Genomic DNA, 23,778 nt, shown 5'->3' on the forward strand with positions numbered 1-23,778 from the left:
GACGTGGCTTTCATGGTGTCCTGATAGCGATATCCTTTAGGGATCGTGTCCAAATCCAGCCAAAGCTGGGTTTGCGGGTCCCTCCCCACGGCGGGTTCGGAATCAAATCTCCGCGGGATTCTCCTTCCACTTTTCCAACGTCCTTCCTCATCTATTCCTCACCACCTTCATCGCCACAGAGAGGGGAGATTGCATGACCGGGTTACGTGGAGGTTGATGCCGCTCACTCGACACGGTACGTCAAAAACAAACAACTCCGGTTGATGAAATATAAATATTTTTTCTATTTTGGAGAAAATAACAGTGTGACAGAAACTTTGGCAGCTGTACACGGCAGAGGTGGTTTTCACAGACCAAAACTTGACATTGTACATATACTTTTGATATGAAGCGACCATTAATTAACAATTAATTTAAAGTGTGTTTTCACCGGTTTCACAGGCTATAAAAAAAATTCCATCTAAAGATACACACTCTGAAGAATCTAGTTCCTGTATTACTGTCATGCACTGGTATCCAATCCAATACCAGTGTAACATGATGCAGTGAAGTAGCTGAGTTCATGCTTGAAGCAATAGAAGAAAACAAAATAGACAAAATAAAATATTGAAATATCTAAGTTTAAATAGATTTCATTCACAGATCCTATCAGTTTTCTATATTTGCAATATGAACCCTTCAAAATGTATTGAAAATACAAATATACAAGCATAATACAGTCTATATATATATTGATAGAAAAACCATACATAAATCACTCCACAGCCACTCCCATAAATCTGTGTGGAAGCCAGGGCTTTGGAGTTGTAAGTGTAAAGGCAACGCACACATCTATGCAGTGGATTATCTTGAGGGATTATGGCCCCAATACAATACATGTACACAGCCTGAGATAATGTCTTTGGGAAGAGAACGCAGCGAGAAAGCCAAATATTACCGATAATCCGGCTAGTGCAACATAGATTCAAGATTCATGGTACCTGTACTGGGGGAGTGGGTGGGGGGGGTAAAGAACGTAAAACAGAGATACAGATCTGGTAATAGAGGCAAATACATTGCAAGAAAATACAATAAAACAGAGATAGGACAAACATAGTCAGGATATGACACACGTATTGAAATTGGCAATTCCATTTTGAAACAGGACCGCTACACAACCATGATGAAAAAAACACACACATCAAGGACACAAATTAATACACACACACACACAAGCACGCACACGCACATACAGGGATGGTATTAGAAGAGCTAGGAGAGGAGGGTGTTCCAGGCTGGTGGTGCTTGATAGTGTATCAGCAACCTCCCTCAACACCTCTACAAATAGCACCATGAGTGAATACAGGAATAATGTTTCCGTCCTTAAGTAGAGCGAAGGCATCCTAATAATCGTAATAATGTGCATCTCTACAGGAACACGGAAAACAAGCTCCCACTGAGACCGCAAACGAAGCCTCGGCCACAGCGGCATCACACCTGGCTGAAGTGTTGTGTGCTTGCTTACATGGCAGGATCACTTCAGCGCCTTGGTAACGAGGAAAAACACTCGACAAGTCACAGTCGAAAACAAAACCACCCATTACAATCTATCCATCCCACACTTGGACAGGGGTCTGAGCCTGCAAAGTGTTATCATATGACAATCACTGTGTTTTGTACAATAGGGGATTGGGGAGGACAACTGCATCTGCCCCGAGCGAATGTTATTATTCCATAATCCCTTGTTCACCAATGGAGTCTCCCATTGAAATTCCTATTTTTGCTCAATCTTTTGTTCATTTAATCCAGTAAAATAAGGTATATTACAATGGTAGGAAGCACGAATCTGCTGTGCGATGGAAGGCTCAAAACCCTGATACAGTGGTACCTCGACTTACGACTGCATCTACTTACGACTAATCCAAGATACGAGTAGCGATACTTGTGAAAATTTATATCGATTTGCGACCGACTGCTCCAAGATACAACCGTGGAAATTTGCAGATGGTGCGTCGGCGGCCAGTCAGCAGTCAGTCAGCAGGCGACCTACATTGTGTGTGCACGTAGTTCGTGGCTTGTTGATATTTTTTTCACATTTACTGTGTTTATGTTGTGTATTTTGTTTATTTTCACCCTTCATGGTGAGTCCTAAGAAGAAGGATGATGGGAAAAAGAAAAAGGCAATGACTCCTATTGAAACTAAGAAGGAAATCATAGAAAAATATGAGCGTGGTGTATATGGGAAAAATTGCTTCGACAGACGACTGTTTTAACATACGACCGTTCTTATAGAACGAATTACAGTTGTAAATCGAGGTACCACTGTGCGATTGAATGGCAAACAACAGCTGTTGTTAAGTTGTTCTTCACAAGCTCCTCAGGGTCATACGTTCCCAACACCAAAAACAATCGCACATATCACTGTTTTAAAAATACGATTGACATTTTAGTTTATGTGTAACACATGTATTGCTTGGTGTACACCAACAAAGCAAAAAAAAAAGAAATCACTTGAAAGTATCAAAAACAAAGCTGGTCTATTTTGGTTCTATGGCTGTAACAATCACACCATTGACATTGATCCACCTAAATGTTGAATTTAAGTTTAAAGTTTAAACGAAAGAACTAAAAGGAGCTGGAAACAGAAGGACTAACGTAAGAGATTATTGAACCTAAAATGGGTGACTTGACAGTCACCGCCCAACCACGCAAGGTTGCCCTCTTCCAATCAGTTGATTTGATTATTCTTTTCTTGGTCACTGGATGAGGATATCTTTTCATTATTTTCATATCGACAGTTTTACTGACCACAACCAGCTATGTGAAAGGCGGACCCTGCGACCAACGCTGGACACAGCGTATAGAGGCGCACATGCGTAACGCAAATACATTGAAGGGTTTCTTAAAAATTGCAGACTAAATATCAGATCAAATATGAGATTTTCTAAACAAAGTCATCTTCCGGATTACCACTTTTTTTTTAGCGATGAGCAGAGTATCAAACAGCCAACGCTGCTGGCTACGTAGCTGATCTATGTAAATCAGCGGCATTTAAAGGGGACCTATTATGAAAAACTCACTTTTTCAGTGCTTGTGCACGTACATCACAAACTGGGAAATAAGACAACCCATTCAGTTTTTTTAGTCGGCTGCCGAGGTCAGAAAACATGTGATTCAACAAGCCGTTCAGATTTGCCTCCCCCTTCTACGTCAGGTGGGGGCTCATTAGAATTATACCGCCCCTCCTCATCTGACTAACTCCACCCACGGCTGTAGTACTACCCTTGCGAAGGTGCGCCATTTTTTTCTCGCAAGCGCCGGACCGGCCTGCATTATGTCGAAGCTAAGAGCTAAGCACGGCCTTGAAACTTTTCCTGAAAGGGGAATCAATACCAACTGTCCATGACAAAACTGCAGACGAGGGCAATATAAGTATTTAAAAAACAAATGTGCTGCGTGTCTCTTTTGCCATTTAGCACTAGCTAACGCTAATAGCTGAGGTAATATATTAGATGGGCGTTACCTGCTGCAGGATCCACAATAACGTTTACGGTATAGGTTTGTTAGTTGAATGTCTGTAAGATGAACTCCATCTTATCAACACTCTAAAATAACGGGAGAGTAAAATGAACCTGGAGTGGGACGTGGGCCATGTGGGAAGCAGCAGCTCATTTGCATTTAAAGCCAGACACAGAAACAGCCCGTCGAGAAAAAGAATGAAACAGGGGGTTGTAGAGGCATGCTAGAATGCCCAGAATGCATAATCTGACCTTTAACTACCGTGAATGTCTGCGATTTGAAAGAGAGAAACACACGAGAAAACTAAAATGATGATCGTCATTTCACTTCGTGCTCTACTCGACCGGGTGGGCATCCATCTTGAATAGATAAAGGTTAAAACAAACCGTGTGAGCGGAACGAGGTGGCGAGGTGATGCAACCACCCGAGCCAAATAACCTGTCTCAGCGCATCATGGTGATTTCTGTGTGTTTCCCCGCGTGGCCCTCATTGCTGACCAGCAGTGGCCTTTTAACCAGCGCTGTGTCCAAAGCAATTTGGGACAAAAAAAGTCCCATTCACCTAAATGGATTAAAAAGCACATCTGCTGTTTGATAAAGATGCACACGAAAGGCACAGAGTTGGGTCTTTGGTTTAATCTGCCCTAATAGTAGGAGCAGCTTATGTTTAAACAAGGTAGAAAAGGATAGGGTGAGTACAAATGTGTTAAGTTATAAGTACAAGATTGTCTGGTTTGATCACCAACCGCTGCAGCCTTTGCTCCGCTTCAGAGTTATAATTTGAAATAAGATGTTGCTCAGCGCTCTGGCGGACTATGTGGTTGCAGAGGACCCTGAAACCACCAGGGGGTCACAAAGCTGCCATTTTAACCTTTTTTTTTAACCGGCGCAGTCCGTGTTTGACATGCTCTCGCGAGCTGAATATTTAAGCTTCCGGTATTACCGGAAACTGGATTTCGAGAAGAATACGCTCCGAATTCGGCGATCCTTTTTAACAAAAGAAAATGAGCATGACTGTTTTCAAAACGGTCCCTCGATGAAATAAAAACCTCATTAAAACCGCAACAGTCTCACCTTTACAGCCATGCCTGACATATGTCATCTACATAGGGTATGTTAGCTTCAGGGTCCTAAAGAGACTGTTTTCTGCATGCAGTGAAATGTTATTGTCACGTTTTTTGCTTTTCCCTATTTCTGGACACTGTTGTACCTAAACAGTCACAGAATTGTAGAAATTAGGTTTGGCTACAAAGCTGAGGTTTTTGTGAATCCAAAGAGCCCATTCATGAATTACATTCATGTATGGTGAACTATGGCCCATAAGCAACCATTTCAATGTGATGACAGCATTTTTTAATAACTTGACCTGACTCTATAAAATGACCTATTGTGACCTCTAGGATGATCACAGCCTCATGAAACTCTAGACCCCGAATGTAGAGTGCTGTCCCCCCCCCAACTCCAACAGCCAAGAAAGGGGCTTGGGGCTTTAGAGGTGAAGAGTTTTTCACAGATCTAGCCTCTTTTCTTCTTAAAGTGCACCAGATTGATAGATAAAAGTTAGATGCATGCCCCCGGACCACCTTAGAGGATTTAGAATCCCCCACCGTAGTTTCACAAGATAGGTGCCCCCGAACAACATTTTGCATAGGGCCTCCAAAAAGCTAGAAACTGCCCCTGTGCAGGATTCATTATTTGCAAGTAAAGTATTTACACAAAAAACATCCAGTTTTTACTTAATTAAGTGCTATAGCAACGGAGAGCAACAGGGAGACGTGTGTGAAGCGGCATGGGAGAGTGGTTTATTTTTGGAACAGGACGGTACCCTAACTGAGTTGTGTTTAAAGATTTTGTTTCATATGTGTGGGAAACAAACAAAAATAAATAGATCTAAGATAAAAACGCAGGCACGGGAGTCGGGAACCAGCGCACGGTGAAGTGCCGTCTGGAGGAGAAACAAAAAAACTAGAATTCTCTGGGTTAGGAAACAAAATAAATCTAAATCTTTCTCTATGAGATTATATTATATATTACTATACTATAATCCCAAGATTTGCATATAGAGCGGGGAAGTGAGATGCGATCACAAGTGGTTACTCAACAGCTCTGAGCGGAGAGGGCAAGAGCCTCCGCCCGCTCTCCCTCCCTCTTCCCCTCTCTCCCTCGCCGCTCCAGTTTCAGAACACGGTAAACTGCATTTACACCGTTTCAATGTATTTTTCCTCACGGACACAATTTTTTTTTTAAATTATCTGCGGCCGCGATCAATCTCCATCTCGATGGCGATTTAGTGATAGACACCGTGCTGCTGTCAGTGGAATAAGGAGAGTGCACGTCGAGTCATTTGTTCTGAGTGAGAATTTCTGAGACAAGTCCAAAAGCCTGAATAACACTGATTGTAAGAGGTATTTTTTTGCCCTCTGTGTGTGAAAACTATCCACACAACTAAGTTCTTTGTTCTTTGGCTTCGTCACTAGATGCAGTGTACTGACGTTTAATATACTCGTAGGCTGCCTTAACTAACAGTCAGAACGCCAGTGGGTAAAATCAATTTCTCCTCGGCTATAGGACGACAGCAAGCGTTTTATGCTTTTAGACACACACACACACACACACACACACACACACACACACACACACACACACACACACACACACACACACACCATGGGACCATTCCAGTGGGGTGTGGAGTGCAGTGTAGAAGCAGGCTCCAGTGCATGGCCGGCGCTACAGGACTCTAGCGGCGCCAGGCCGACGCTAGCGAGCTGCCAACATGAGTAATGCTGCTCTCCCACGGCCTCCTTGTCCGCCACCCTCGGTTAATACCTACAGTAATGTCCCATTCTGACAAAATAAATAGTCTTTGATAGGCCAGTGGCGCCAACTTTAAATCCAAATGCTGATGACTATCAGCGTTACGGCTGCTTTTAATCGCACTTGATGTCCTGGTTTCTAATGCTTGTGCTGTTTGCTGCTGTTTGTTGCTCATCCCAGCTTGATGCGCGTGTCCTGGCCGTAGTAGAGGACCTGCAGCAAGATGGCCACGTCGATGATGATCTGGGCGGAACCGCACACCCAGAACTGGGCCGGACTGTCGTTCATCACAAAGTAGGCGGTCTTGAAGGCGTCACCCGCCGTCCACAGCAGCACCATCTTCACACTGGAGAGATAGATAGAGGAGGTAAAGGGCATGATCCGCATTGATTCGGGACTTTTCCTGTGATTGTCTGTGGATTACGAGCCGATTTTATTTAGAAAAAAACGTTTTCTCCCCCCAGTGACCGCCACCACCAAAGTGAAACAGGTGAAAATAACCTGGGTTAGGGATGGGAGGATATAAGATTTTATCTTTTATAGCAATGAAAAAACCCAAGATAACTTTATTGTGGTGAATTCCCATTATTGGAATAATCATGAAATAATAATAATAATAATAATCATTTACAACACGTAACTAATTGAACCATGTGAATGCTTGGTTATCAGGTTGATAGGTGGATTATTTTTATGAATGGATTTTTTTCTCTCATTGTAATTGCCTGCTGGGTTTTGGCAAGAGTGTATCTGTCCTTGTTATTTTATAAAAAAAGATATGTGTCCTATGACGCAATAAAAATGTTTGTTTATTAATAAAATGTAAGGTAAAGTTATTCCAGTATGTTTTAGTGCCATTTCAAGCCTATTTTTATGATTATCAAGATAATACCATGAATCGCAATTATTGTGGCCAGGATAATCGTGATAGGAAATGTTCATATCGTCCCATGCCGAACCTGGGTCACAACCTCTTACAAATTCCCTTCATCCAAATGTTCGGCATCCAAATCGGTTGCCGCTGCTGCTGGAGTCTGGGAAGACAGAAGGGATGCCGGGTGATCAATAAACCGAGTGAAGTTTCCGCCTAAACTGTTGATTGATTAAACGAAGAGTAGCAAGAGGTAAATGGAGGAGAGGCACTCGTCTGTCTGAGAGAGACAGAGATGAAAAGAGATAAATTAGTGCCAAACAGACGTCAGAAGCACCGCGTCTGGCTTTCAGCATAACGTCCCGATGAGCTCTCCTCAAATTTGTGCCAAGGGCTATTCTTTATGGAAGTTTTCATTGGAGTTTAATATTTCTATCCCACAGAAGACAATCCACAAATGTGTACCATAATCCAAAAATACAGAGCGATTTGAAAAGTCATATTTATGCATTTGTGGATCCATTTGTACATGTGAAATGGGTTTTGTACATTTGTGCACGGCTTCCTGTCTGGTTGTGGGCCATCTATGATATACTGTGAGTTTAAAAATGTAATTATAGTGTAATAATAGTGTAATGACATAATAATTAAAGTAGATGGTTCATTTTGTTCAACCCAGCAGATGGAAACACACTAAATTCACATTATATTTATTGGAACATTTGGAACATTTTCTCGAAAATTCCCTTGAGATTTAGATGAAACCATATCGTTTTTAACCAAATAACTGTGATCAGCTCAAATAACTGCGATGGGGCGATTATGTCATAATTGTCACAATTGTCCCATGTCGTCTGGACACGGAGGCCACGGAGGTACGAGTGAAAGCAGAGTTCATTCGTGCGATCAGCAGGGAGTGGGACTGGCTCTGCAGCAGGCCATTAGTCATGTGGTACCGATCAGTGTCGCCATTAGCACGTGGTGTGCTACGAGCTGACACGAGGTACTGTGTTGGTCTGACACGCTCGCAGATGTGGCAGAACATCACAACATCAGCCTTTGGGAAAAGAGCACGAGAGAAAGAAAAAAGTCTAAACAACTTTACCGCTTGATGTTTTTAACTTTGATGGCACTTACTGGTACTTTTTAATGAAATGAAATCGAACCCACAAAATGGAACGGAACCAATGCTACCCAACCATAAATGTATTAAGATGAAATGCTAAACATTGTAAAAAAAGGTCAAAGATCAGAGGCCAATCAGCTTGAGTCAAAGCATAATTGCGCTGAGCTCTAACCAAATCCCTCCAGGGTTTGACTAAAACAGAAAAAAAATTATGATGGCCATTACCATCCATCCCAGACCGACCAAGGGGGCCGCTTGTTTGGGGCATATCTGATGTTTTTCTTCTCTCCAAAATTTTTTTCGGCACAACTTTTTTTTTTGGTGTAAACACTTTGATGGCGGTCACAATACTCAAACAAACCCCAAGGAATTACTAATTGTCACCGGTTTACCTTTTCGACCCGAGCGGCTCAAACACTCCCCTGGGAACAGTTTCCTCTTTTCTTCCATTAAAATAGAAAACAGCTCTACTCTCTCTCTCTCTCTCTCTCTCTCTCTCTCTCTCTCTCTCTCTCTCTCTCTCTCTCTACTGTTTGCCCCCATCCCTTCCGACAAAGTGAACATCTTTCTTTTCATCTAATTTCGTCTCCTCTTCCCGGTGTTTCAACTGCCACCCCATCTTGCTGGTTCTGCTTCAGGACCTTCAAGATCCGTCTTGTCTTGCTCCTGGTCTTCTTTGACCCAGGGATTCCATTCTTTTGGACCTCTGCTCTACTAGATGCCCCCCCCCCCCCCGAATTTTCCAATTTATGGACCATTTTTCTCCTTCAGAGATAGAAAAGATCATTAGTGCTGAAAAATCATTAACAATGTAATTAAAAGAGGCGTGGTCATCCCTACGATGCAAGACTCAACAGCAGCCCAGGGGTGGCACTGAGTCAAAGCTCCATCTTCCAAGGCTGTGTACATGTAGTCCATACACACATACACAACCACACAACTCCCCCACCCCATCCCCAAACTAACAATCCCATTCCTCCCATTTGGTAGACTTTGTGATTGTGGTGCCAGACTTCTAGCAGCTCTGCGCACTAAAGACACACTCTCAGTCAAGGGACTGGCCGCCAAATTGACAGGAGATGAAAGACATGCTGAGAAAACAATTGAGCTCAGCCCTGAGAGGAGCGGCGGCCCCTTGGGGCGGCGAAGGAGTGATTATGGTATTGATTGGGTGTGCTGACTGAAAGCCTCTGCCTGTCCTTTCTGACACACACACACACACACACACACACACACACACACACACACACACACACACACACACACACACACACACACACATACTAACATACACACACACACACAGAAACTTACATATGCACATGAGTGCACAAACACTCCAAGGTTGCTCGTTTACCCACACCAAGAAACATAAAATAAAGGAAAGACTGAATTCATTTGGAAATGTAATTATGCAAATGACAGAAAACAGATGCACACGCAGACACGTGAATGCGCTCGCACGCAAACACACACTTAACACACTCATCTCTAAGTCCACTATTGATTAGCGCTGGCTTGACACCTTCATCGAAGCAATGGTGGCAGGAGATGAGAGGGGGAGCGAGGTGGAACTGGAAGGGAGGATGGAAGGATGGAGAAATTAAAGAAAGAAAAGGGAGGAGGTGAGACAAATGAGACAGTCGGGGTAAAAAGGGGAAGAATGAGAGAGATATACAGAGAGGGCAGGGATTTCTGTGAATGAATTATACGTTAATTTTATGTGTGTGTGTGTGTGTGTTTGTGTGTGTGTGTGTGTGTGTGTGTGTGTGTATGTGGGTGCGTGTCGCAAGGGTGTCACTGGTGGGAGATGGGGAGAAGCGGGCTTCAGGAGAAGATGGAGCAGCACGAGCCAGGAGGAAGGGGAGGTGGAGGGGGGGAGGTTAAGGCCACTTCTGGGTTTAAGGCTGGAAAACTGAAGTGACTTGGAAAGAGCGAAAAGCCATACGGGAGATGGGGCGAGCGCGAGGGAGGTCTGATTGTGTGAACGTGTATTGTGTGTGTGTGTGTGTGTGTGTGTGTGTGTGTAAAATCAGTGTGTGTGTGTGCAGATGGGTTTGTGTGCATGGGGGGGAGGGGGCTGTAATTGCAGCGGCGTATTGAGCGAGAGCTGTCAGGGCTGGCTATTAGCTCCTCTCACCAGCTGGAGTGGACATCGAAAGAACACGGCCACAGAAAACCAGGCTTGCGAAAGACATTTCCAAAGAAAAAGAAAGAGAGCGAGAAGGGGGGGGGGGGGGTACATGGTGTTGGTGGTGGTGGTGGTGGTGAGGAGGATGTTTCTCACCCAACAACGTGGGTGAGAAGGTCAGAAGGAGCCACGCATGAGAGAGGTAGTTCATAGTGTGATGCTGTTGCTCATTGGAATAAAGTACGATGCTCTAGGAAACATGGACATATTGTGTTTACATAATTCTACCTACTATACATATCCATCTGAGCACACACACCGAGAACACTTTTTCCACCACCAACGGCAAAACAGACTCCAAGTCCTAAACATGGTACGTTTTTCTCCGACATGCTTCTTTTTGTCAAAGCTCCATTTGGACACACAAATCTTTTCTGTAATATCCGACATGTTTAGTGTGGCTCTTGGCGTCGGTTTATTGTATAGGGGATAAACTCTAAGCCTAAGCCTACCAATATCTGATCTGATAGCTGCATTTGTGCATCCCGAGTAACTGGAATATTTTTCCCTCTTCCACTTTCTTTTTCCATTAATCCAGCCGAACGCTCTCCTCGCTGGCATGCTTTATAATCCTCTCTTTACCTGAACCTCCACCTCTCCGTATACTCTCCCTCCGTTACCCATCTGATTGAATGGCTTTAGCCTCGGCCTGCCATCCTCCTCGGCCTCCATCCATCCATCCCTCCCTCCCTCTCTTCCTCCCCCAATCCTGCCTTTCTTTCCCTTATCTAGTGCTGTCAAATGTTATCCTTTCAACAGCTCGTCTACACACTCCTCTCCTATGTTTTCCATTGTATCGTCCTGAAGGCAGCAGCAGAGATGGATGGTGGGAAGCAAATGCAAATGCATGGGAAGATGGAGCGAAGGTTAGTAGGGCCGCAGGGATGAAGGAAAAGATAATGGGACGGAGAGATGATCAAATGAAACTGCTAGATCCTAACTTCCCTGCTTATAATTGAACACAATGACACATTCATGAATGTAAACCTGCAGTCAGCAGGGCGGGGGACAGTGCAGCAGTGACAGAATGAAGTGTTGGGACAAGTTCTACAATATATGCAAACGCATCACAACGTTGCCTCTTTCTTATCTTTTCGAAAGGTTGAGATACTCCGGACCTCAAAGAATGGTGTGTTGCAAAAAAAAAAAGATTTCTCAGCAAATTCTTAGGAATGTATTTAATGTGCGGCACTCGCAGCAATGTGAAAGTCAGCAGACTTTCACATTGCTGTGAGAATCATGGAGTTATACAGCCCAAAACGTTGCACGAGCAAAGTAGTAAGTACATTTTCTCCTGCTGTTTAGGTGATAAGTGGATCGTTGATCAGATTTGAAGTCCAAATGAGTGTATACCAATTAAAGCTTTAAGTGGAGTACACTTTGAGTGTGTGAAGTAAAGAGTCTCTCAGTAACACCAAAATAATTCTAGTCAGTCCGTCCAGGAAAATGTGATTAGGGGATCTCAATAATGAATGCAAATTCAACCAATTTCCGATGCAAATTCAATTTCCACAATATTTGCGAGAGCCGGCAGAAGTTGCTACAAGTCTACACATTAAATCACCAAATCAATACACCATACAATACACATACACATTCAAGTTGTCGCCCCTTCCCTGAGAAAACAGAGCCTACCTCGTAGTCATAAATAACTGATTTTATCTGGTGCTCAATAACTCCATAACATTAAGAGTACATTGGAAATTTATATTATAGACTAAAAACCACAGTATTTTCTTTTTTTGGTGTAGCCTATGGATGTTTTGTTTGGAAAATAATAAAAGACAAAAGATGACTAGTTAAGACGTATTTCCCTCACTGCAGGTGGGGCGTCTGGTCGGCTGTGGTGGGGCAGGCGGTCCGGGAGGGGTGTCGATCTGTCGCAGTGAGGCCAGGATCCTGGTGCCCACGGCCCGGGTTCTGTGCCTGCGGCTGCGTCTTGGGCCTGCACCTGGGGGTTGGTTGTATGTGTGCAATGGTCCACGGCCCTCTGGCTTCTCTGGGGGAAGGGGCTCTCCTGTGGACGCAGGGCAGGGTGCTCGGGGCTTTCCTGCAGCTGTAGGGTGTCTACAAGGCTGCGGAGTTCGGGGGGGTCGGGGCCCTTTCCGCTGCTTGAAGGCGCCGCGACATAATACCGACCTTCTACACCAGTACCAATGGGGATAAGTCACATACACTCACCGGTGGACATCTTACACACACACACACACACACACACACACACACACACACACACACACACACACACACACACACACACACACACACACACACAGACACACACAGACACACACACACACACACACCACCACACCTGCTTTGAGTGCACCCCAGCACCCTCCTGATTGCATTCCTCGCCTTTCCTCCCTCATTTGCTACCATAACTATAAGAGGAAGAGGCCACGTGACCAGTTGTAGTTCCAGTTTTCTTGGACCTAATTAACTGTTTTTCAATGCACGTTGTCATCCAGTGTTTATGTTTTTGTGTAAATGCTGTTTGGTTCTATGTTTATTTGTCTCACCCGTGGTTATTCTCCCCCCTTGGAGTAGTGATTAGTTGTTTATAGACCCAAACATGATAAATAGTTCTCCAAAGAGGAAATACTCGTACAGAAGTAATAAACAGTAAAAACAAAAACAATCATTACATCAGTGTTTCATTTTATTTTTAACATGTTAATCTTCACAAATGCTGAAAAACTGTTTTGCAATGTGTTTAAGATAAGAATATGGTCAACTTGATAGAAAAAGTGCACTCTCAAAGTGCTTTCAATGTTTTTCAGTTAATTTTACTTGTTCAGTAAAATCCAGTCTGTCTTGGGCTTGAACAAGTGCATTGAAATCTGGCTGAATGTCTGAGGTGGATATGGGAAGGACAGCTGAGAGGTCATCATGAGTGATAGAGGATCTGTATCTGGATTTGTTGAACTTCATCACTGAGAATGTCTGTTCACATACGTAGGTAGATCCAAAGAGGACTAGAATGTTCCGAGCTTGCCTCCTCATGTGTGGAAAGTTCTCCTCTTTGAGGGAAGAGTAAAAATCAAGCAGTGAGACTGATCTTAAGTGCTCTGCCAGAAATGTGTCAGACTGCAGGTCAATGAGTTCCAACATCACTGGGTGCATTATCCACACTGCAGGTGGAGGGAGAAGAAATCATGTGCATTTCACTCTCAACTGTTCTAAAGTCTTGAAATCGCCTTGAAAACTCACCGTGCAGTACTTCTAACATGGATGAGTACCTGTTGAGGTGATCAGCTGTTGGTGTGGCTTCCTTCAGTGTTGGCAATTGGGTGAGAATGTTGTCCTCCATTTGGCTTGAGAGAAGCTGCAACTTCTCTCATGAAAGCCTTCACTGCGCTGTACATTTCATGCACGAAAAGGCCCTTGCATTGCAGTTTGACATTTAGTTCATTCACGAGTACAGTCACATCTACAGCAAAACCAAGGTCTGCCATCCAGTCTGCATCTGAAAGCTGTGGGATGGCATTTCCTTTCTTTACACAGAACTCATGAATCTCTTCTCTCAGGTCCCAGACACTTTTCAGCACTTTGCCCAGGCTGAGCCACCTGATGGCTGTTTGGTAGCTTATGTCACCATGTTCAGTCTCATTTTCCTCCAAAAGTGCAACAAACTGTCTGTGCTTCAATGCTCTTGCCCTGATGAAGTTAACTTTTTTAGTTACAACATCAACAACATGGTTCATTTTTAACACTGACTTACACAACACTTCCTGATGTATAATACAATGCAAAAATGTCAATATCTGCTCAGGGTTCATTTCTGTCACTTTATCCTGCATTCTCTTCAAAAGTCCAACATTTTTCCCCATCAGATTTGGACAACCATCCGTTGTCACACCTGCCAGCTTGTCCCATTTCAGTCCCAACTTGTCCAAACATGCATTTACCTCCGTGAACAAATGAATCCCAGTTGTCGTCCCTTCATTGACTGCATGGCTGCCAGCTCCGCCGTGATTTTAAAGACTGTAGTTATCCCACGTAAGAAGATGAGTAGCTGGGTAGTGTCACGTACATCGCAGCTCTCATTCAAAGCCAGGGAAAAACAGTCAAAGTTGACCGCTCTGTGGTTCAGCTGAAGCTCCAGATATCATTCGGAGAGGGCACGTTCTCAAATGCTCCCTTTATCTCTGGCATATTAGTGCTGCAGAGTCCAAAAAACTTAATAAACTCTCCGTCAGAAAGCAGTTTACTTTTTCTCGCGATTTTGTGGGATATGACATAACTTGTCTTGACAGCTGCATCTCTGGATGTGCAAAGTTTAGTAAAAGGTCCTTGTTGGTTTTGCAGCTTAGCTAGAAAAGCATCCGACTCCCTTGCACGCTCTTGATCAGACAAGTTCTTGTATTTCTCCTTGTGTTTGGTCACGTAGTGGCGATTCAAACTGTAATCCTCGAACACAGCGACCTGTCAACCACAAACTATGCCCACGGCTTTACCTTTGACTTCTGTAAATACGTTTTTAGCAGTCCATGTCTTGTTCAAAACGTGGCATTCAGTATCAATTTTTCTTTATTTGGTGTGAGCTGGCATTTTGAGGGCTAGCTGGCCAGCATCACTTGTAGCTGTTCACCCACGCATGCACGCCCATATGCAAATAAAAAAAAGGCACGCTTTTCAAAATAAAAGCAACACAGTTGTATTGTTAGCACAGCATAAATGCTATTTAATTTATATTCTAATTTACGATTGACCTCACGCGGGCCGGATATGGCCCGCGGGCCATAAAATGCCCAGGTCTGCTCTAGAGACTGGACGTGTTTCAGTTTCTCGTCTTTGCAGCCGAGCACCACGATTTGAATCGTATTCTCCATTTTTCTGAATTATTTTTTTCTGCCCGAAAGCAATTTTTTTTTAAATATATTTCTATGAAATAAAAAAAACCCTCACCATTTGTGCTTTGCTGGTATTCAGATTCAGCTCCACCCCAACTTTATGTATTTATCCCAGCAATATTATTGCTTCCATTCACACACACTTCCATTCACAGCCGTACCGCCATTTTCCCGGAAATTATACTCGGTCAAGAGTGAGAAAATCGAGACCGGCTCCTTTTCCCATATTGTGCCAAAATGTAACTATGCCAGTGGATTTACGGCTTTCAGTGCTAGTGGGAAAGGGGCATAAGTTGCATTGTGTGAAGTTGTATGTATCTGTATGTGTGTGTGTGTGTGTGTGTGTGTGTGTGTGTGTGTGTGTGTGTGTGTGTGTGTGTGTGTGTGTGTGTGAGAAGGATGTACACGCAGGTGAGGGCTGAAGCTGTCCACACCAGCCAGCAGCAGTGTTCCTGGTTGGTGGGATGGAGGAACGGGAGGATGTGCGGGCAGAGAGGTAGTCAGCAGGATCACAGGTCCCGCTAAGCGAGACAGAAGCTGCGCTGCTCTTAACCCTCAAACTATGAATTATGCATGCTGATCGATCACAGGCAGGCAAACACTCAAAGGTTTCCCAAACTGCCAGGGAAAGATGGATTCTGCTGCGCCAAATGAGGCAGATGCGGGGGAGGGAAGGAGGGGGGAGGGAGGGAGGAGGGTGGGGCGGGGGGCGTTTGTAGGCAGAGGCAGCACACAGTCAGTTTGCCTACAGACATTTCAGCTGCGTTTGGCCAACGCAAACAAGCTGGAATATATGAGAGTGCTAAAGATAGATGTTTCACTTCCTTCATTAGATCGCCTTCTGCTTCTTCTTCTTATCGCTCCATGTAGAAATCACACTCCCCTATTTCTCGAAGAAGGGTTAGATTTCACCACAATGTGATAACAGTGACGAAAGCTAATTTAGGAATGTTTCTAAAGGACAAACTAAATTTCATTACCTTTGTCTTGAGCTTTCATTGGCTGGTAATCATCTCTGGTAATCATCACCTACTAGGGCTGGGTGATGACTATTGGATTATTATACTATTGGATTAAATAAGATATTTACACACAAGGCATCATGAATGATTTGGATATTATGACCAAGCAGGTAGAGGCATTGACTGAGCAGCTCGAACAGTCTATGAACTTCAAAAGATTTTAAAGAGAATAACATTTAGCTACATCCCAGACGATATCTACTCTCATATCACAATATCAATATTATATCAATATATCAGCCAGCCACATTACTTATGACTTTTATGTACTTTCCTTACATTAACTTAACCTGCTTACACACATGCACTGCAACCCTGAAACTTTCAGGACATAACGTGGAGGAGCTGTATGTGTGAACGCAAATGTCCAAATCATTTGGACCGGACTTTATCCAGCCAGCACCATAGTACAAAGTCTGCGTATTGTCAGACTGAGCGGTATGTGTGAACAGAGCAGGTGATTGTCTGGAGCATTCACAGCAAGCAAGTGGGCGTGTGGATGACGTCTCTATCATGTGCCAGGTACCTGTGTGGGGATCTTGGTGCACAGAGCGTAGCTGCTTTGTACTCCTTTCTACGTCCCTTTATATTCCTTTCAAATTTTTTGTTTATATTATGTCCAAATAAATGGAGTATCAACGCCAAAAAAGATAAGTCTGTAGTCTCGTCCAAACTCTGCAGCATCATGTCCTGCCTCCTGCACGCTCTACCCAGGCCCCGCCCCTTGTCTAAACCAAACAGAATTTCCAGGTAGTGTAAAAGTATCTGACAAGGACAATCTCCTGTTATGTACTGCATGTGCGAAAGGGCAACTTCCTACAATGTCCAGACCTGATTATCTAGACATTGTCTGGAGTGCATGTGTGAAAGCAGTATTAATATGTTACCAAGGCATTACTACCTTAAAACACCACATAAAACTGGTGGACTACGAAATTTGCACTTCACTTGACAGAAAACTGAACATCTTTAATCAAATGAGAAAATCCTGAATAAAAATGTTCTAAAAATCGAAATATTTTAATCGAAATATTTTAATCAAAATACGTGGCTGAATGCAAAGCATTAAACAAAACAAAAAAAACTCTCAAGAGGACTTTTCTCTTGGCCTGCAGCTGGTATGAATAATTCCACCGAGGGTCCTCAAAGAACAGAACCAACATTCACCAGTAACTCTGAATCCAATCATGCAGCAGCGCTTGATCAATGCTTATCTGCCTTTCGCTCTTATTCCCTCTCTCTCTCGCATATAAACACACACACAAAAATGCACGCACGCACACGCACACACACACACACACACACACACACACACACACACACACACACACACACACACACACACACACACACACACACACACACACACACGCACACACGCACACAGACACACTTTGTCTACATTTTACAGCACAAAATTTTATCATCAATTTGTCAATAACAGAATAAATAATGGATGTGTGCTTTACAATGAAAGGTACGGATAACAGATGGAAAAACAGCACCACGTATAGTGCAGAGCAGGGCTATTCAACTGGCGGCCCATGGACCAAATGTGGCCCACATATTAACACAGACTGGCCAACAATTACACAAATAAATTATAGCACTTAAAGTATCAACAACCATGTGCATTTAACAATATAAAAATATACAATATTATCTAGAAATGTACTAGCTCATTTAAGCTTTTTGGGTAAAATGATAATGATAATCTTAAGAATATGAAGGTGTTGTTGCATTTTATTTTCCTTAGTTTTATAAGTGTAGCTGCACTCTCAACAATAAAATTTGTCCGTTAAAATTGTCAGGACCCCTAAGTTAACAGGTTGAAAATCTGGTTACCAACAGAATGCAGCTGAATAGCCAGAGTATAGTGGCAGGGGCAACAATGGCATCGCTGCTTTGTGTAACGCACTACATCATAAATTGTGAATGCAAAATGTCAAAATACTAAATCATATCATACAGTACACACACACATCTAAATGCACACTTATGCACACACCACAGTGCAGATGCTTAAGGCTACACGTGTTCAAAATTATGCTAACAGAGTAGCGGACGTGTCCTAATGTCAGGGTGTGCGCTGAGAGAGGGATACAAACTGGACACTAGCCTTGAGAAAGGTCGTCTTGTCAGTCCTCGCCGCACCACACAACGTGAAGAACTCTACACTCTTCCTCCTACACTCCTTCCACAAAACTTTTTTTCCGTCGTTACTCACTCTCAAGCGTCCCCATCGGAATCGCTCGGGTTCGGAGGTCGCAACGCACTCAGAGAGTGAGATCTATTTCGGAAGTATATAAGTGGCTGTGGGAGAGAAAGGTTTCTGGGTCCCCTGTCCTGGATGTGCTACGCTTAATGGCCGTCTCCGGGGAAAAGTTAGACACATGAACGCCACCAGGGAGACCATTTGATGACGGGGACGTGGTCATGGGTGCAACCATTAATAGTGCGAGGTTGGAGAGGAGCTCTGCCAGCTGGAACGCTGTCATGGTACGAGCTGACTTCTGTGGTCGGGGGACGGCAGAGGAGAGAGGCTCTAAGGATGGATGGCACGTGAAAGTGTCAGGAAGTAGTTTTCTGTGTCTTCCGAGTGACATTGTGGCTTCGGCGCTGAACTCGGATATAGGATATCAGCAGTTGATGCCACATACAACTGCCTTACACCATCAGAAAGCTGGGACCCATAATTTGAGATGCAGCTTGACAATGTATGTCAATCTTTCATATCAATGAATATAATAAACATTATATTTGTAATTGTTGCTAATAAAATTATTAATATTTTGAGTGTAAAGGGGCTTTGAACATTATTCTCATGCCTAATGATGGTCATTCCCGTGCTCAATTATGTGTGATTAGTGACTGTACAAAGTTGTGGGTTAGTACCATTAATTACACAGCTTTGCTACACTTTCTAGTCATTTTTGACCACTCTAGAACGGGGAAAAGGGGTCAAAAAAATCCCCCAAAAGGCGACCTGAAGACCTTATGACCTTGAAAAACACTTTTGAAAACAAAATGCTGTGATGCAGTATCAATAATATGAAGACTGATGAGATTCTAATGAGCCCAATTTCATTCAGATATCTTGATGTGAGAGGTCAAGGGACCCGTGAAAATGGTTATGCCCATTTACTTTTGACAAAAAAGATCGCCGACTTGAGCTATGTTGCACCCGCTTTTCAGCAAGCCAGCATGACATGCTACAAACCTATGGATTCGTCTGGAAGTCAAGTTTCTGCTCATGCTGGAAGCTTACCGGTATTAGCGGTAAACTGAGCTTGCCAGAGCTCGTCAAACACAGACTGTTCCGTGGAAAAATGGATAAAATGGCAGCTTGGGGGTCCCCTGGTGGCTTCGGGGTCCTATGCAACCACATAGTCTGCATATTATAGTAAGAAACGGCCCAGCATAAAATTGTTTGTTTTATTTTGCTTTGGATATACTGTATATCAATATAAGTAATGTGACTATGTTGTAGTGTATTCGTAGGAAGGGTAGTAAAGGAGAGTAGAAGTTGAATGTCTCCAGAACTGAAACTATACCTAAGTAAGTACGGATAGTTTAAAAAATGTAATGAAGTGCAGTAATGTATTGCTGTTTGATGGGAGCAAATGGTGGAAAGAAAGAAAGAAAGAAAGAAAGAAAGAAAGAAAGAAAGAAAGAAAGAAAGAAAGAAAGTTGAGTTGCAATGCCCTGTGCATAATAATCAGAGTTGGAATGGCAGGCGGGCTGCAGCCTCGCTTGATCAATCACTGTCTGTTAAAGAAAGAAAAAAGCAACAACTTTATAAAACTCATTTTTCAAGTGTCCATAAAAAATAACTTTCTTCAGTAGAAACCATGGTTATTTCTAAAAGAAAGCACAATTAGAAGTTAAAAATATCCCTCAGTACGTCTTCATGTATAAACAAAAGGTAAAGCTTGAAGCCAGCGTTTGTATAAATTGGATTGCTTGACCAAACCCCATCTTGGCTTGGTCCATATGTTTTCCAGTTTAACGCTCCCCTCCGCCCCTACCCTCTGATCTTTCCATTACAGCTCTTTTCCCAGGAGAAATATATGTGTGTGTGTGTGTGTGTGTGTGTGTGTGTGTGTGTGTGTGTGTGTGTGTGTGTGTGTGTGTGTGTGTGTGTGTGTGTGCATGTGTTAGGTGTAGCCCATGTGTCTGTGCTTGTTGAGAAGACTGATTGCAGCTCCTGCAGACGTGGTCCACCTGGAAACCTGGCGGCAACGAATGAGTCTCACGCCGCCCCTGTGATGACCAGGCCATGTTACTGCAGTACCTGTGTGTGTGTGTGTGTGTGTGTGTGCGCGTGCACGAAAGTGCGCGCGTGCGTGTGTTTACATGTGGCGCTGTGGAGCGATATCAGTAATACACAGCCGCTATAACACAATCATTTCCATGGCCCCGAAACTGCGGCACAGCAGATGATGAAACAGTTCTCTACAGTCAATATCATAGTCTGGTAATTAGACTCAGGGGAGCCGGAGTGTAAAACAGTCTGTGTTGGGGAAGCTGGGAAAAGTGGAACTAGCCAAGCTCCAACCAGGAGTTTCAGGAGGAAAAGAAGATAAGCTGCAGCCAAGCGATGACAGCAGTGCGCCACACTAAGCTACTAGGAAAGCTTAGGATAGATGAAATAGCTACTACTTCAAATCTGAACATCGACTGTGGCAACGTGCCATTTTCTCATCGTTTCCTGAAGCTTCTACATTGTATACAATATAGCAATATAACTGTGCATTGTTGAACAGAATATCCAGCAAAAATCAATGTAAAAAAAAATTAAAAAATGAGCTTTTCGTTTTTAAAAATGGATGTAAACCATTTTCGGTTGACTTGACCAATTTGACCAACATAGCACTTCAACTTTTCATTTGTGTATTCTGTCTGATACTGCCTTAAAAAAATGTATATATCAAACAGTTTCTTTAAGTATTATTTGGCTGACGAAACAGAAACTGGGGCGACCGTTATTGTTGAGCCTTTTGGCATCGGCCTCGGTGTATAATTTTTCCGACACTGTTATGGAATTACGCTTATGTATATCACCTATTTATTTAAGAATTCAAAAAAAGATATATTTATTGGATCCCCGGGACATGTAATGCTATTCAAGCACAAATGGTTTGGTGAAGCCAAATGGGATGAACAGAGAATAAACCAGAAAGTCTTAAATCCGTGAAAAAACAAGTTTCTCAAACAAGCCATTTAAATCAGCATGAGTCACTGGGAGTTATTATGTGGAACTGATGAGAAACAGTCTCATCTGATTGTGATTATGTTTACACAATGTTATTAAAACATGATTTAGACACACCAGCAGGGTAACTGAACTTCCCCAACTTGAGGAACAGAGAGAGAGAGGGGGCATCTTGTTTATCAGTCTGTGCGCTAATGCGGTTTCACTGCGGTCTGTACAATTTCGCCGCAGATTCAGGTGGCGAGGTGAGTCACACAGCTGTTTCTAAATCAAGACTCAAACTCAATTGCCTTGAAGGAGACTCGGGCCCAGATGTACACCCTGTGGGACGCCTCGTGTGAAATGGTGCAGAATAAAGTGAGGAAGGCTACAGGCACCGAACAACGCCTCGACAGCACAACGACGAAACGTGGACGCGGCATTCCATTCAAATTTTTTGTTCGTTAAATTTAGAAATTGGGCGGGAATAATTTGACGCTAAAGAGGAAGATACTATCCGATTATGAAAATGGTAAACTGGGAAAGATTAGAAATGAGCGAGAAGTAAGTGTTAAATACAAAGTGATTCCTCCCACCAGTAGTTGCTGTTCATGCAATTCATTTTAATTTCAGTGGAGTAGCACCAGCAAAGCATTTGGAGGATAATCCGTGCATGTACATTGTTACCCACACACACACATTCTTACTAGGGATGCTAATTTAGAAAAAATAATTGACTGATAGACGACCATCGTTAACTGAATATAAAAAAATGAATATCTAGATAATTGCAATATTCAGACTTGTTGACAACGTTAGGGATGGGCATAAGTACTCGAGTACTCGATTGGGACATCAGTATTCATCCCGCACGGTTTTTCATTTGAAACAGTTTATTATAAATATAGCATTTTAATGAATTGGTTTTGGAAGGGACCTAACCCGGCCAGGGGGTGCGTAAACTTGCACCTGTTGCCCCCATGAGTTGCATTTAAGAAGAGATTAAGAGATTGCATAGCCTACTTTTCTTTTACCACGCAACAAACGTTTAAAAAAAAATTGGAATAATATATTTTTTAACTGTTTAACTGATATTAAAAAAGCAAAAATTCTTATTGTTGGTTAACGGTAATTATTAACATCCCTAATTCACACACATGCATGCATGAGTCCGCCGCTGTTGACCTCGCTCAGGGAACATAACCAGTGATGAGGAAACAATGACGCTAATTACGATGAGGTTCTCTACCATTAACGGCCTAATTGTTCTTAGAGCCCTTTGTTTCAAAAAGTCCAATTAAGAGAACACTTTTAACCTTTACACAAAAAGACTGTGACCTTGGCAGGGACATTCGTAAGCAAGCAAAGCCTTTGGACACCTTCACCCTCCATCTTTGTCTCTCTCTCTTTCTCCTACAAGGTTAAGTTAAGTTTAGACCCAAAGCCAAAGTCGAAACTTTCTTATTTAGTGTCCCTTGACTCTTCTTGTTATTTAAGGCCTTGTTGATCTTCCACAGGGAGAGAGAGAGAGAGAGAGAGAGAGAGAGAGAGAGAGATAAGGAGAGAGGGTAAAAACGAGGGGGAATCAGGCAGATGAAACACTGGTTGGCATTATCGTAGCCCCAGAGGCACTCTCTGCTTTTTTACGACCCAAAATTACCCGCCTGAAGTGCAGTTTGAGCACGCAGCCCCGAAGGAAGGGGAGCTGCCGCGCACGCTAATTCATCTGTTTTATGAACACAATCAAACGTGCCAGCCGTACGCCATGGTTAATGGCTTTTTTACCCTTGGGGACACGGTTTTATTGTTGCTCCATCTTGACTCAGGGTGTCGACTGGACTCTTCCAATCTAACTGCGTCTAACTTTTCACGACTGTCTCTGCCTCTTCGCCTGTTCCGGCCATGAATTATTTAACAGCCGGATTGTAGCATCAAAGTAGAACTTCCGTGTTAATCTATAATGACGCAATTCTGTTGTAGAAATAAAACCAAAAACAAACAGTAAATAGGCAGAGGCGACAGATTGCAGTAATTGCCGGCAGTTTTTATGGTTTTAGAAAGAAAAGTTCTGGTTAACTGATCTTGCAGGGTTTCAGTACAGCACAAAAAAACGGAACAAAAAAATATATATATAGAATTCCAGAAAACAATGCAATGGTACTGATGATGATGTGTATGTGTGTGTGTGTGTGTGGCATCTACAG

The 23,778-nt window shown here is 43.1% G+C and overlaps 1 protein-coding gene across 1 annotated transcript in view; it reads right to left on the reverse strand.

Annotated features, from left to right (window-relative positions):
* Positions 1-264: 264 nt before the first annotated feature.
* LOC307231418 (solute carrier family 66 member 2) overlaps positions 265-23,778 on the reverse strand; it is a 64,850-nt gene continuing 41,336 nt past the window's right edge. Inside the window, exon 5 of the mRNA XM_080002117.1 lies at positions 265-6,660. Coding sequence (XP_079858243.1) covers positions 6,486-6,660 — 175 coding nt within the window. The 3' untranslated portion in view covers positions 265-6,485. The remainder of the gene's footprint in view (positions 6,661-23,778) is intronic.

The sequence above is a fragment of the Zeus faber genome (genome assembly GCF_960531495.2).
Source record: "Zeus faber genome assembly, chromosome: 6".
NCBI classification, from domain to species: Eukaryota; Metazoa; Chordata; class Actinopteri; order Zeiformes; family Zeidae; genus Zeus; species Zeus faber.